Source organism: Podarcis pityusensis (genome assembly GCF_964106645.2).
Source record: "Podarcis pityusensis genome assembly, chromosome: 4".
NCBI lineage: Eukaryota > Metazoa > Chordata > Lepidosauria > Squamata > Lacertidae > Podarcis > Podarcis pityusensis.
In genome coordinates, this window is record NC_138027.1 from 33,575,869 (window position 1) to 33,589,238 (window position 13,370).

Consider the following 13,370-nt stretch of genomic DNA (forward strand, 5'->3'; position numbering starts at 1 on the left):
TGGCCGCAAACCTAATTGTGCAGTTATTCATTATAAAATGTTCATGTTAGATGCCAATATGCATTTCCTAATGCTAAACGAGATGTGACTAAATGCAAAGATCCACAGCTGCTCCTTTCACTGAAGGTTGACAGTGCCATCTTCTGTCTTCTAGATGTACAGCACTAGGGTATAGTATGCAAAATAACACATGGGGGGAGAAAACAGGGTGTTTAAGTGGTATCCCAGTTTTAACTCAGGCATATAAACGGTCAATACATTCCCTTCCACATGTGATCTTTTAATAGCGTCCACACTGGCCATCGAGGTAGTTAACAATACAATCCCACTTGTAGAATGTATGGACGCTATAAGGGAGGTGGTAGTGAACCTGTGACCCTAAAGATGTTGCTACCAGGACTCCCACCAGCCCTGATCCTTGGCCACACTGGCTAGGGCTGATGGGAACTGGAGTCCAATTGAACAGCTGAACCAGTTTCCCCTTCCTACAACAGAGCTTTAGATCAATCTAATGTTATTACCATGCTACTTAAGGAAAATATTTCTTTCTCACAGTAAAGACAACTGGAAATTGAGAGATTAAAATGTGCCGTACATTTTTATTTAGCAACAGCTGATTATAGTACAAACCATCACTTATTTGGCTGACTAAAGGACAATATGAGAGGCCTTTGTGTGTGAAAATCTTTAAACTGCTTCTGCACAGATCCCACTGAAATGAAAGGGAGCTATACAGTGCAATTTCCCTCCATTTCAATAGACTTGTGCTAAAGATACTGAGGGTATCTTTAGCACAAGAGACTTGCTTGTCCTTCAACTTTCTGTGTCTATTTTCACCCGGGTTCCTTCGCCAGGTCAGGCAATCATCATCTTTGTTCTGTTTATTATATGACTGGTAATAATGAAAGAAGAGAAAGGTAGCCACAACAAAATTAACAGTTAGTATGAGCAACTGAGATATTCCTAAGAATTACAAAATCAGCTGACCATCTGCATAAATTGTGGTGTCAACACATGCATGTTATTTACAGGTTATACATACTCAATTCTTTAGAAGAATCACTTTGCAGTGCAAACTGCATCACTGAGTGATTTGCATGAAGTCAAGGTCTTCCATATGCAGGTATCTTCAGTGGTGACCTTTTTACCATTGATCCTTTGGTATCTACCTTTAAAACTCAGTATTCCAATCTTATGCGTGTTTACTCAGAAATAAGTCCTACAATGTTCAAGGGAACTCCTATTAAACATGCATAGCATTTGACTGCTTTGAAACTCCAAAGCAGATAGGTTTCAGAAGTGGGGAAATGTAGAATAGAAAAAGAAATTCTTGCTCACCGCTGAAAAATGAATTGGTGGCACAGAAAAACAAGCAAGCCTGAAACAGTTGCTCAGACTCTTCACCGTCATGTGAAACTGAAGAAATACTGTCATGGCAGCAGAAATGCATATGCTATTAGCAGGATATCTCTAAACTTCCACTGCCATTGGAGGCGTGGGAATCCCAACTTAACTTTTCCTTTGGAGGGGTGGGAAAACACACAACACACTTCCCCCATCTCCTGCAAGCAGTACAATTAATCTCTTTTCTTATTAGAAAAAAACAACAGGACCAGAACAAAACACATGAAACACAGGTTTTCATCCAAAATATATAGCACATTAGAAAGGCAGGAAAAGGGCTTGGTAGCAGATTACTCTCAGAACACAAATATGAATATCTTTGTAATTGTTTTAAGTTAAAATATTGATAACTTAAAATTACAAGTTAAACATATTTGAAGTAGACTACTACAAAGTAAATTACTGACACCATATAAAGGAATCTCATGAATTTACATATTCTGGCAATGTAATCAATATTAACTCCCAGGATTATTATTTTTTAATGGGAGGTAACATTCACCAAGAATATGGTACTGTGCAATCCATTTCAACGATTACTCCCTATTAAAAATGCCTAGCTTGCTTAAGAACCAACTCCATCAAAACTGTTAGAAAGCAACCTACCGTGAAACACTACTGGACCAAACTGATTATGGAACTCTTTGGCTTGGATCCAAAGGTATCTTGCACAAATTGGAATGGAACTTCTGCATGCACATTGGAAGCCCTGTCCATTTTTTCCAATTCCTCTGTTCCACTGCATTTTGAGGGACCCTCAGTCCTCGGGAGTTGCTTTTGGCGGAATGTAGGGCGAGGAGCAAAGAAAGCCCCAATTTGCAAACCGAGTTCCATTTTGCCTCCAAACTTTTGTTAAATTGCTTTTCCAAGATCTATGAAACGGTCATTGTGTTGTACTTAATGATGTCTGTGAGAGTGGAACAGACTTTTGCTCACACAACAGGACTTCACATTCCCCTTCTCCTCGTTGTAGCCCCTCAAGCATCCTCAGTTTGCTCCAGAGGGTGAGATTTTGGAGGTATGCTTGGGTAGGAAAGTAAAATCTTGCTCCATGAGCAATATACAACACAGTGCTGCCCTTAGTTTCATTTAGAAGGCATCAGCCTAGTTCGCATACCAAATTAAACCATACTTTACACATCGTTATTTCACCCATGAAATCACCCACCACTTCTGACTAAGCTACACCAACCATAAGTGGAAGCCAAGGTTTCTTCTTCGTTTACCACTCATGGTTTGGCAAGAATCAAATCACAAGCAGAGGGTCACATGTTCCAGCATGTCCAACCCAGGCTTGTTTCCTCCTCTGTGTGCCACAGACAGAAGCCAGGGAGAGCTCATTTATGCAAAACCAGTTTATTTTAAACTACGGTTTAATGTTGCATGTGAACAAGGCCAAATAGTGTTTCTCATGTATTTCTTACTTAAAGACAGACACCATGCAACGGATTAAAAGAGTAATACCATCCACTGAGATCCAAAAACTTACCAATGTGCTTAGTCCTATGAATCTTATGAAACAAGGCCCTTGTATAACAAAGACTATGTTAAAAGAAAGTTCGTAGTAGCTGTACGAGCTTATGAATGAGTCTTGATTTTTCCTAAACCCGCTAAACTTTCTTGAAATGCTGTATGCTTCAAAAGAATTACTGGTGATTTGTGGGCTTTTTCTCCAATGTCAGGTAACTCCAGTCCAGAACCAGTTTCACGGCACATTTGAAATAGACACAACGAAAACATTAGCAAAAGTTTGAAATTAGCTCCCTGCTCCTGCCCATCCACAGCTACAGAAATTTTAGTCAGACATCCAAATAGATCTGTATCTAGCAAGTAGATAAATCTTCAGTGACAACGACCGAGGCATTACATGGTCTCCAGAACAAGGTCTGTTTCGAGTCCACAAAATTATGGAGATCCCACTTAAGTGCCTTCTGGTGCTGCTTCAGATTCAGGATGCAAATTCTCGGGGAACTCCAACTTCTCACATATGTTCTCCTTGACAGGTAAATACTGAGCAACCTCATTAGGATCCGTGAAAAGGGGTGGAGGAACATGCTTAAAACCAAAAGAGAAAGAATTATGCAGAGCCCAGCCAAAGAGAAAATATATCTATACAGACTTAAAAGGGGCCCTGTTAAACTTAAATTAGAATTATTCATATTGTTTATATAACCTTTACACATGTTAACACTACCCAATTTCTGCTTCAAAGCGAGTCTCTCTCCCATAAATGGGCAGCTTGAGAAACATGTCCAGGTAGTGAAAAAGTGCAGTAAAAAGCTCAGTAAAAAATAATTATTAATAAAAAAGGTCTTAATACATAAAATTATTTTTAAATTTTTAAATTTCATTTCCCTGGTAATAAAACCTTGTACATGCTCATGAAAGGTAGCATCTGCCAGTGCCCTATCAAAAAGTAATTTGCATCAAGAAGTTACCAACACTGACAAGAGAAAGACGCTCATGCTTAAAATGTTAATACCTTTAAGCTTGATATTTTGCTTTCCCTCGAGGTGTATTCCCGTAGCATGTAGTGTTTATCAGCCTAGTAAGAAAGAAAACAGCGGAAATGTAACTGCATAAAATAATATAAGATTCTACAGACAGACATGTTGGAAGGCCTGGTCATGGGGAAGAGGTTAATTCCAGTCATGGGCACAAATCACCTCTTGCATGAGATAAGCCAACAGGTGCAGCGTCAGCCAAGCCAATTGCTATGGCAACTGCCCAGTGCCAACCATATAGGTGCTTAAGGTGTATCAGTTCATTTGTCAGTCAGTAAGTCTGTACTTGACTCAGAGTCTGTATTACATCTTGTAATGCTGGAACAACAGAAATATTTTGCATTTGTCTAGATCTGTATCTGCAAAGCCTACAAGGTGTATGTATATATCAACGTCCAAAACTGTATTACTGAAGCTTTATCTTCCTAGCAGTGGACTATTTTGGACCTTAAGCTGCCTCTGTGTGGTGACTGGAACTGGGGGCCACTTCCACTACGTGGGTATCTCACATCAGATTCCCAGATTTACTTCAATAAATGTGAATTTAATACACAGAAATTAAATGTAAATTGACAATGCAGATGGTTGGATTTGAAAACATGCTTTTCCAATTACCATTTAGACTAAACTAAGACAGAAATCTGTTGCATCAGACCTTAAATTGCTATCATTTTCAATGAAGATGAGTTTCTGGCATCCTCTAATCTACAAATCTGAACAAGTAATGTACCAATTGTGTCTTTCACCAACAATATCATTGAAGTAATGAAAATTACCCAGGTCGTATGGAACCAACTAAATCAAGCAAGACCAATTTGAAATAATACCTAAGCAATCTTTCCATATCATTTGTGAGTGACAGAATTACCATAGTTTTCGCTCCATAACACGTTTTTTCCTCCTAGAAAGTAAGGGGAAATGTCTGTGCGTGTTTCGGAGCGAATGCTTCCCTCCTCCGTGGTTTCCAGTGGGAGAAGAGCCGCTGAATGGGGAGGAGAGAGGGACAGAGTGCCTGCTTCTTTAAAGGAGCAAAGCGGGAGGGGAGAGGAGCCGCTTACACGAGTGTAAGCGGCTCCTGTCCGGTTGGCTCCTTTAAAGCAAGCAGGCTCTCTGTATCGCTCTCCTCCCGCTTTGCTGGAAATAGCAGGAAAGATTTTCAGCTCGCTAAGAGGGGGGGGGGGAGAGGTATAGAAGCAGAGCGGCTCCTGTCCGGTTGGCTCCTTTAAAGCAAGCAGGCTCTCTGTATCGCTCTCCTCCCGCTTTTTTTCAGCTCGCTAACCCGGGGGGGGGGGGGAAGAAGCAGAACCTGCTTGCTTTAAAGGAGCAAAGCGGGAGAGGAGAGGAGCCGCTTTAAAGCAAGCAGGCTCTCTGTATCGCTCTCCTCCCGCTTTGCTGGAAATAGCAGGAAAGATTTTCAGCTCGCTAACCGGGGGGGGGGGGGGAGAAGCAGAGCCTGCTCCACACGTGCTCCTTGTCCCTTGAGTGCTTTTCCTTCCCTCCCCACTTAAAACGTGGTTACAAAGCACAGATCCACATGGATCCTCAAGATTTTTGCACTGGGTCACCCCAAATTCACCATCAGATCACATAGCATGTCCATGGCTACAGTTTGAATCAAAAAAACACGCACCCACTGTTGCCTGAGGCCGCAGTGGTGCAAAAACGTGGTTACAAAGCATGGGTCCACATGGATCCTCAGGATTTTTGCACTGGGCTACCTCAAACTCACCGTCAGATCACATGTCTGTGGCCACAGCATGAACCACAAAAATCATACATCCACTGTTTCGTTTAGAATATTTTTTTTCTTGTTTTCCTCCTCTAAAAACTACATACGTGTTATGGTCGGGTGTGTGTTATCGAGCGAAAAATACGTTATTTTGTCTAGTTTTACAGATACTGTTCTATTGCATGAATGAAACTTGACAGTTGAACTTGACATCTAGACTTGACAAATGTTCTGGTTACTGAATTTATTAATTTGTATATTAATTTGCATTTATTGCAATGTGTATTTTTGTTTATTCATTTTGAAGTTTTGTTTACTGGATTGTCTTTTAAGGTTGTCAACTGCCTTAGGAAGGGTATGGAAAGCAGTATGTGTTTAAAAATGAACCTGAATAGTTTAGTTTAAAGGCATTTCTTCTACAAGATTCCATATCAGTACTTATGACTATGAATCCATAGGCACCTGCAGGATTTGGGGGGGGGGAGAACACTGAAGGGGGAGGGAACTAGCTTGCTCTCTCAAGCGACTGCACATTTTGCTTCATATCACAGGATTTACAAATGGTAGGAACTTACTCTTTTTTTAAAAAAAGAAAGCTGGGAAACCAGAGATTATGGTTACTCCAGGGCAACTGCCCCCCCCCCCGGGTGCCCTTGCATAAATCTACTAAGGGTGCACAGTTTTAAGGGGACAAAAATCATGTGCAGAGAAGTCTGTACTTAGTCTTCTTAAGACTCCAGGAACCTACTCAAACTAGATTGACAATTCCTAAGAAATAGGAAGCCATCTTCCTACACCTATCACGATATCGCTAATTTTGTAATGGCTTTGGCTAGACAATATAAATAATAATAATAAACGTATAAATCACAGCATATGGCATTTCATTTCTAAATATTAACCATTTTATGGTCTTAAAACAAAATAAGCATTTCCTTACCTCATGATAAATCCTTGTATCATTCATTCTAATAAGCACACCATCAACTCGCAAGAAAAACCTCAAGAGCACAAAGAAGCTTGAAGGCATTACCCTCTGTGAAAAACAGGAAAAATAATATGCACTTGCACACATCTACAGTATTTTGCTCTTAAAAGGTAAAGGTACCCCTGACCATTAGGTCCAGTCGCAGACGACTCTGGGGTTGCAACGCTCATCTCGCTCTATAGGCCGAGAGAGCCAGCGTTTGTCCTAATAAAAACTTCAGTGTGTAGCTCTTTTTCCACTGTTCAACTAAAATACTTTCTTGTGGATATTTATCCTCTAAAAATGTAAATATTATGCAAGAGTAAAGCTTAGCTAAAATGTCTGACCTGTACTCAGTTTTAATACAAAGTCTTACAAAAACAACAACATGCATACCCATCACAATTTTAGTGTTACAGAATATACATTGTTACAAAGTAATTATTATCAGAAACTCAGATTTAAATCTTCAGACGGCACCTCAGATTGCACAAAAATAATAAAGCACCAACTGCAAGTTAGTATCAGGTTAATATCAGTACAGAACTTCAATTGAATCGGAATAGCCTTCACAAGATAATAATCTTGTCCTTTTAATGGAACGTCATAAGCTAGATCCTTCCTGTCTCAAAGTCTTAAGCAAAGCAAACGTTGGGGTGGAAACTGCATCCAGCCCATCATTACTGGTTATTTTTTATTATATTGCTTAATATCAAAATAGGCTTTTAAGCAATTTACAAGTACTATACACAAACCAATATAATACTGAGCTTCTGTTGGCCTGGGGAGGGGGGGGAGAACTAGCTGACATCTTAATGGAATATCTTTAACACAGAGAAAGAAATGTAAGTTTGGGCACTACGCCTTTTCGTTTTTTCCTTCAGTCAAACTCTAAAGGCATTTCCTACTGTAAGATATAACATGTACAAAGTGACCAAACTCACTATTTTTACACTCAGGCTTGAAACTCCATGATCATGAAGTTCATCTTCAAACAGAAGTATTTCCTCAAAGAACATAATCTGTTCCCTGGCTTTTAGTTTCTCTGTATCTATATGTTCTGTTGTGGGAGAAACCTGGAAGAGGCAAAATAATTTAAAAGATATGTATTTTATAAGAGTGGTCTTCAGACATTGTTTAACTGCTTAGTACTACAAAGTACGCAGCCGTTAACAGCAGATTTAAGAACGTACCTTTAACTTTAACGTATCACCTAGAAGAGTTCCTTTGTAATCTGTTGTATAGGTCCAGTCATATGGTTTAACAACTTCCTTTGTATGCTCAGGCTCAGACCTCAAGGGAAAAGATACACAACCATGTAGCATGTCAGTTTCAGAACCAAAGGATCTCTACGGATAGACTGTTTTTAATAGAGTCTATGGAAATGTTGCCTGTATATTTGCAAATTCCTAGAGATGCTGAAGATTGACATAACATTATCAGCTGTACAATATCAGTTTTGTTTATTCTAGACCAGAAATCATATAATTTTTTTTGCTCAAGTTTTTTGCTCAAAGTTGTTGGCTAGTTCATCTGTATTAGCAGGCAGAAATGTCAGAATCCTACTTCATCATAACTGAAGTTGTGGACTCAAGAAGTAATAAGCATATGAGACACTGTTAGTGGGTGGTTCACTTACATCACGATCTCAAAAACCGTGATTCGAGGGAAAGAGAAAATGTACAATAATATGTTATTTATGTTAAGGGAGAAAGTGACAAGCATTAAGCACTTCTCCAGGTTACATCTCAAGTGGGTGACATAAAAAGTAAAAATCTAAGCTATTGCTCCAAAGTAGCTGAACGTATTAATTTGTCATATTAGATTAGATTAATCTTATATCTTATTACCTGCTTTCTTGCCACTCCTCTGCACAGGCAACTTTAACCATACCTTGAGTGTTATTTACACATCTTAAGGCATCAGTTGCATTGAACTCTATTCCAAAGAGAGATTCATGTTGAATTCTTAAGACATTGTCTCCAAACATCATTTCTGGAACACAAGGCATGTGTAGTTCTTCAGCTAATCTGCATGGAAACAAAAAAGATATGTCACTTTGGAACTATTTCACACTAACTACATAATTTAAAACAGACATAATTTGTTCTGAAGAATATTACAATATGCCACATCTAATTCCAAATATAGTAACACTGAATCAGCTGTGCTTATTTAAGATGAAATTAGCTCTGGAGAGTCTAACCTTCCCCAAACATATACGTTCCTTTCATTTTTGGTCTGCCTCATAAGTCCCCAGCTAGACCACAAGAGGTTAATTCACTGGAGGTTGCAATTTACCACAATACCTTCACAGCACATGGGCACCACAAATACACTTGTCTGATCAACGTTAGCATTTAACAAGAGGATTTGCCACAAATGTAGCAGCATGCGAAGCGGTCCATAGAAAGCAAGAAAGTAAACTACTGTACAAACATATCACTTATAAATAACTGGTGAAGTGTATATGATCTGATTGATCGGAGGACTTAGTCGTCTGGCAGAAACCTTATGCAGTGGTTCCGGAGGTCCGTTCTTAACCTGAAACTGTTCCTAACCTGAAGCACCACTTTAGCTAATGGGGCCTCCTGCTGCTGCCGTGCCGCCGGGGACCAATTTCTGTACTTATCCTGAAGCAAAGTTCTTAACCTGAAGCACTATTTCTAGGTTAGCGGAGTGTGTAACCTGAAGCGTATGTAACCCGAGGTACCACTTGTAACTTGATTACTTAAAACAGCATGCCAGTTCAGAAACCTTAAAAGCATCCCCGCCCTCCTTGCAAAGCATTTGCTTTCTGCACACTTGGGATCAGGTGGGATTTTTAGGAAAATGGAAAATGCTGTCGGTTGGGCGGGGGGTCACTTTACGTTTCAGCCGCCCAGGAAGATTTCCGGGCTTGTTTTCATTGAAATCCCATCAATAAAAGCCGCCGGCCATCCGAATTGGCCCGCTGCAACCTGAAGGGCTCGGCCGACCCAGAAGCGGAGGCTCCGGCGACAGTGTTCCCTGGCATCCCCGGCCCTTCCCCTCGCACCTCTCGGCCTCCGACGACTTGATGATGTGGGTCCGAGCGGCCGTCAGCTTCCAGGGCCCGAAAGTGAAGTCTCTGCGGCTGCTCTTGAATACGGGCATCATGTTGGCGGCGATAGAAGTAGCATAGAGAGGGCGAAGCGGGAGAGAGAGCGACTTCCCGAGACCCTTCCAGGAAGAAAACCCCGAAAAGGAGCCGTCGGAGGAATTAATAGCGGGGTCTATTGTTGCTTTTTTTTTTCCCCTCCCCCAAACAGCCGCCTCCGGAAACAGAAAGAACCCTGTTTCCGCTTCCGGGTTCATCACATGGGCGTTGCAAAAGAGGCTGCGGTCTTTCGCTATTAACAATTCCGGTTCTTGGTTGAAGTCGGTGCCGTCTCCCATGTGCGGGGCAAATGCATATGAATCAGTGAGGAAACTCAAGCAGGGAGGCCCTTTGTCGACGAGGCGCTTGAAATAGTCGCGTCCCCTTTTCCCCAAACCCCATGCAAAGGGAAAAAGAGACTAAACAAGGATGAGAGGCTCGTTTGTTTTCTTCGCAGGGGTTACACCGGGTTGGTGGGTGCGGAGTTTCTGCCCTCTCCAAAGCCTCAGAGAAAGCAGAAATTAAACAGAAAGTGACATGCTTAAAGTGAAGACCGTTCATTTTCTACCTGCTGTGTAGTTTTGAAATAGCCCGGGAGTGTATGTAACCCATAGGTGCAATGTTTTCGACAGAATCGTTGTGTTTACCCAAAAGGTGCACAGGGTTTTGTTTTGTTTTTTAAAGTGGTAGACAGGCTCCCATGCCTTTAAAGGCTGTGTTGCAGGCACAACTTCAATTGGTGCAGTCTTCCCCATATGGAGACATGGGGGTTGCATCTGTTGAGTATCTGCTTTTTATGCAGCCCTGTAGCCACAGGAGGACCTGACTCCCTCAAGGATATTCAAAGGCACCTTGTGTGAATTTTTAGTTTTCATTTAAAAACAAACCTCTAGCTCTTGCAAGATATAAGTGCAGTCAGAATGATACCCAACTGAGCACTAAGAACTACCATAAATTTCCTCTCACTATTCAGTAGTCTGGCCAATGAATGCACTACGTCCTTATTTTTACATTGTATAAATCATGTTGTTGTTGGCATCTGTCTGTCTCGGGAGACAGTGGAAGAGTGCGCCTTAGCTGGTAAAGTCAAAACAGTTGCAGTCACAGTGCCTCCTGTGGCTGTAGAGACTGATATGGGAGAGATATGTTTTGTTGCAAGTGGGGCAGATGAAGGCATCTGGTTTTGCTGCTATAGGTGCACCATTGTTATTCTCCTCCCAGCAGTTATTTTATTCTCCTCCCAGCAGTTATTCTCCCTCTAGTCACTGCTGTAGATACACAACCTGACTGTCTGTCTCTTGGCACTGTGGTTATCTGCAGGGGATTCACGCAGGGCGTGGCCACCCTTCATGTCACATTTGCAGACATCTTTGTAACAGAGTTGATCTGCTAACCAGCCTAGTGCCTGAAGCCAGCTCCCTGTGGAGCACATCCTTGGGAATCTTCCATTCTGCGGATGTGACCAAACCAGCGTAGATGTCACTGAGAGGACAAGCTTCTTGGCAAGGCAGCTATGGCATTGGTTCGCCTCTCCAAAAGGCTGTGGGAGAATGTGATGCTAACAACCAAGATCAAGGTCAACCAGTCTTGCCTGTTAACCATGCTGCTTTATGGAAGTGAGTTGTGGACGACTTATAAACCAGTGTTTAATGACTTGGTATATGGCAATTTCTTATGTTCCCCTGGGGATGGGGGGAGGCAGCAGCTTCTGCTCGTCCTTCCTCCATTCTCGCTCCAGCACACCTGACTGCCCTTCCCCTGAGAACAAGGAGCAGCAACTGTTGTCCAGGCTAAGGGATGGCCAGTTGAAGGTGCCCTGCCCAGGGTGTGGCAAAATCCTCCAGTGGACACTCCACCCTCATATTCCATATCCCTCTGTTCCATAAGAGTTCTATGTCAAACATTCATCCAAAATGTGTTATCTTTTCATTTTCTGGCCAAGCACATACTTTTCCTTTGTTCCTTCAACTGTCCAATTAACAGTTTCTATTTATCATTTAATCTAAATAGGGAATGAAGTGGTGCTTTAAATTCTGCCAGTTGGATAGAGCTACGTGGGTAGAGAAGAGCAAGGAAAGACACCGAATAAACAAAACACTTACTTCATCATAACTCTTCATTTATTAACAAAACCAATCAAATGTTACATACACGAAATGCTTGCTTTTAACTTTTCTGTGTCTTCTAACACTTGCCAGCAGCTTAACTGCATTTAGGAAACACCCACCCACAGAGTTTTCTGTTCCAACACCCAGTGATATAGCAAGCTCACAGTGAGCAAAAGGATTTTTCTTTTGGCTAGAAAGCATGTTTATCTTACTCTTCCACATTTCAGAGATGAAATTAGGCCAGCTCTTGAGTGTTCGCAGTAGCCTTATTCTTACAGCCAGGACTGGCTGAGTCCAGATACATATTTATAGATGTTACACAGGACTCTTCTCCATTTACTGTACATCATAAATTTTCTTTTTTCTTTTTTCAAACAATTTAAGAATGTTTGATCTCACAAATAATATGGTTCTTCTTATTGCAGAATAGCTGAAACTCATTTTTACATGTTGCTGTTATGCAGCTATACAAAAGTAACCCATATGTACTCAGAAGCTGCCAGATCCATTCGTCTTTCAACAGCTCACAAGCCTAGCTGCTAATCCATGCTATACACAACCCCAAAGAAGTGTGTAGAATTTGTAACTCAACTGTAAGACAACTATAAAATCTTCCTCCAAGGAGTTCAGGGTGATACACACAGTTCTTACTGCCCTTTCATCCTTAAAACTTTGTGCAACAGGAGACACTCATCTTTCTATTACTAGTGGTAGCAAGAATGTCAATGGCCAGTAAATGGAAAACTTGTTCACCTCTCTCCATTGATTATTGGTTTGGTATAGTCTGGGATATAGCTCTCTCTGAGCATCTTACATATCAAAGAAAAGTAACTAGGGGAGAATCTAAATCTGATCATTTTTATGCTATTTGGTCAATTTATATATATACATACATCAATACAACAGAGATGGAACATGGGCAATGGTCCAATTAAGTGCAGAGAGAATATTTTCTAGAAGAATAGGATTAAGTGATTTCTCAGTCCCTTGTATTGTGATTATAAAAGATGCATCGCATGGATTAATGTAGGGTATTATTTTCCCTTTCTCTTATCCACTGTAGTTTTCCTTATTTTCCCCTTCTGTATCAGTATGTTTGATGTTGTTTTTATTTTGTCTTTATATTAAAAATTAATAAAGTTTTTCTCTCTCAGAAAAAAAAGCTTTGTGAAATAGGTAAAGGAAGAGATTTTGCCCAATGAGCTTCATGCCTGAGCTGAGCTTTGCAGCCAGATCTTCCCAATCCTAGCCAGACACATCCATACCAGACATTTAAAGCATATTTACACCGCTGCCATGGCTTCCCGTAAAGTATCCTGGGAACTGTAGTTTGTTAATGGCCCTGGGAATTGTGAAGAGTAAATTACAGTTCCCAGGATTCTTTGGGGGAAGCCAGTGTTGCCACTACTCCACACTGGCTCTCAGCTTAATTCATTTTGGATCAGTCAGAAGAATTTAGCCCAGGCGTGGGCAACTTGAATCCCTCTGGAGTCATCTTCCAGGGCTGCATTCCAGAGGTGGGCAGGCCTGGAACCAAAAC

General features: G+C 41.1%; 1 protein-coding gene across 1 annotated transcript; it reads right to left on the reverse strand.

Annotated features, from left to right (window-relative positions):
- Positions 1-571: 571 nt before the first annotated feature.
- TIPRL (TOR signaling pathway regulator) lies at positions 572-10,036 on the reverse strand. The gene is made up of 7 exons (XM_081002826.1): positions 9,642-10,036; positions 8,455-8,634; positions 7,798-7,897; positions 7,549-7,680; positions 6,578-6,673; positions 3,887-3,949; positions 572-3,459 (listed from the first exon to the last, which is right to left on the reverse strand). Exons 1-7 carry the CDS (start codon positions 10,019-10,021, stop codon positions 3,325-3,327), a joined length of 1,086 nt encoding a protein of 361 aa, XP_080858952.1. The 5' UTR covers positions 10,022-10,036; the 3' UTR covers positions 572-3,324.
- Positions 10,037-13,370: the final 3,334 nt, after the last annotated feature.

Bases quoted from the DNA above. Each gene is read 5' to 3' on its own strand.
- TIPRL (XM_081002826.1), bottom strand. From the start codon at position 10,021: ATGGGAGACGGCACCGACTTCAACCAAGAACCGGAATTGTTAATAGCG. The intron at 7,898-8,454 runs GTAATAAGATAT...TTTTCCCTTGAG, and splicing joins GAGGAGTGGCAAGAAAGCAG to GTCTGAGCCTGAGCATACAA. The intron at 3,460-3,886 runs GTATTAACATTT...TTTGGTTTTAAG, and splicing joins GCAAAATATCAAGCTTAAAG to CATGTTCCTCCACCCCTTTT.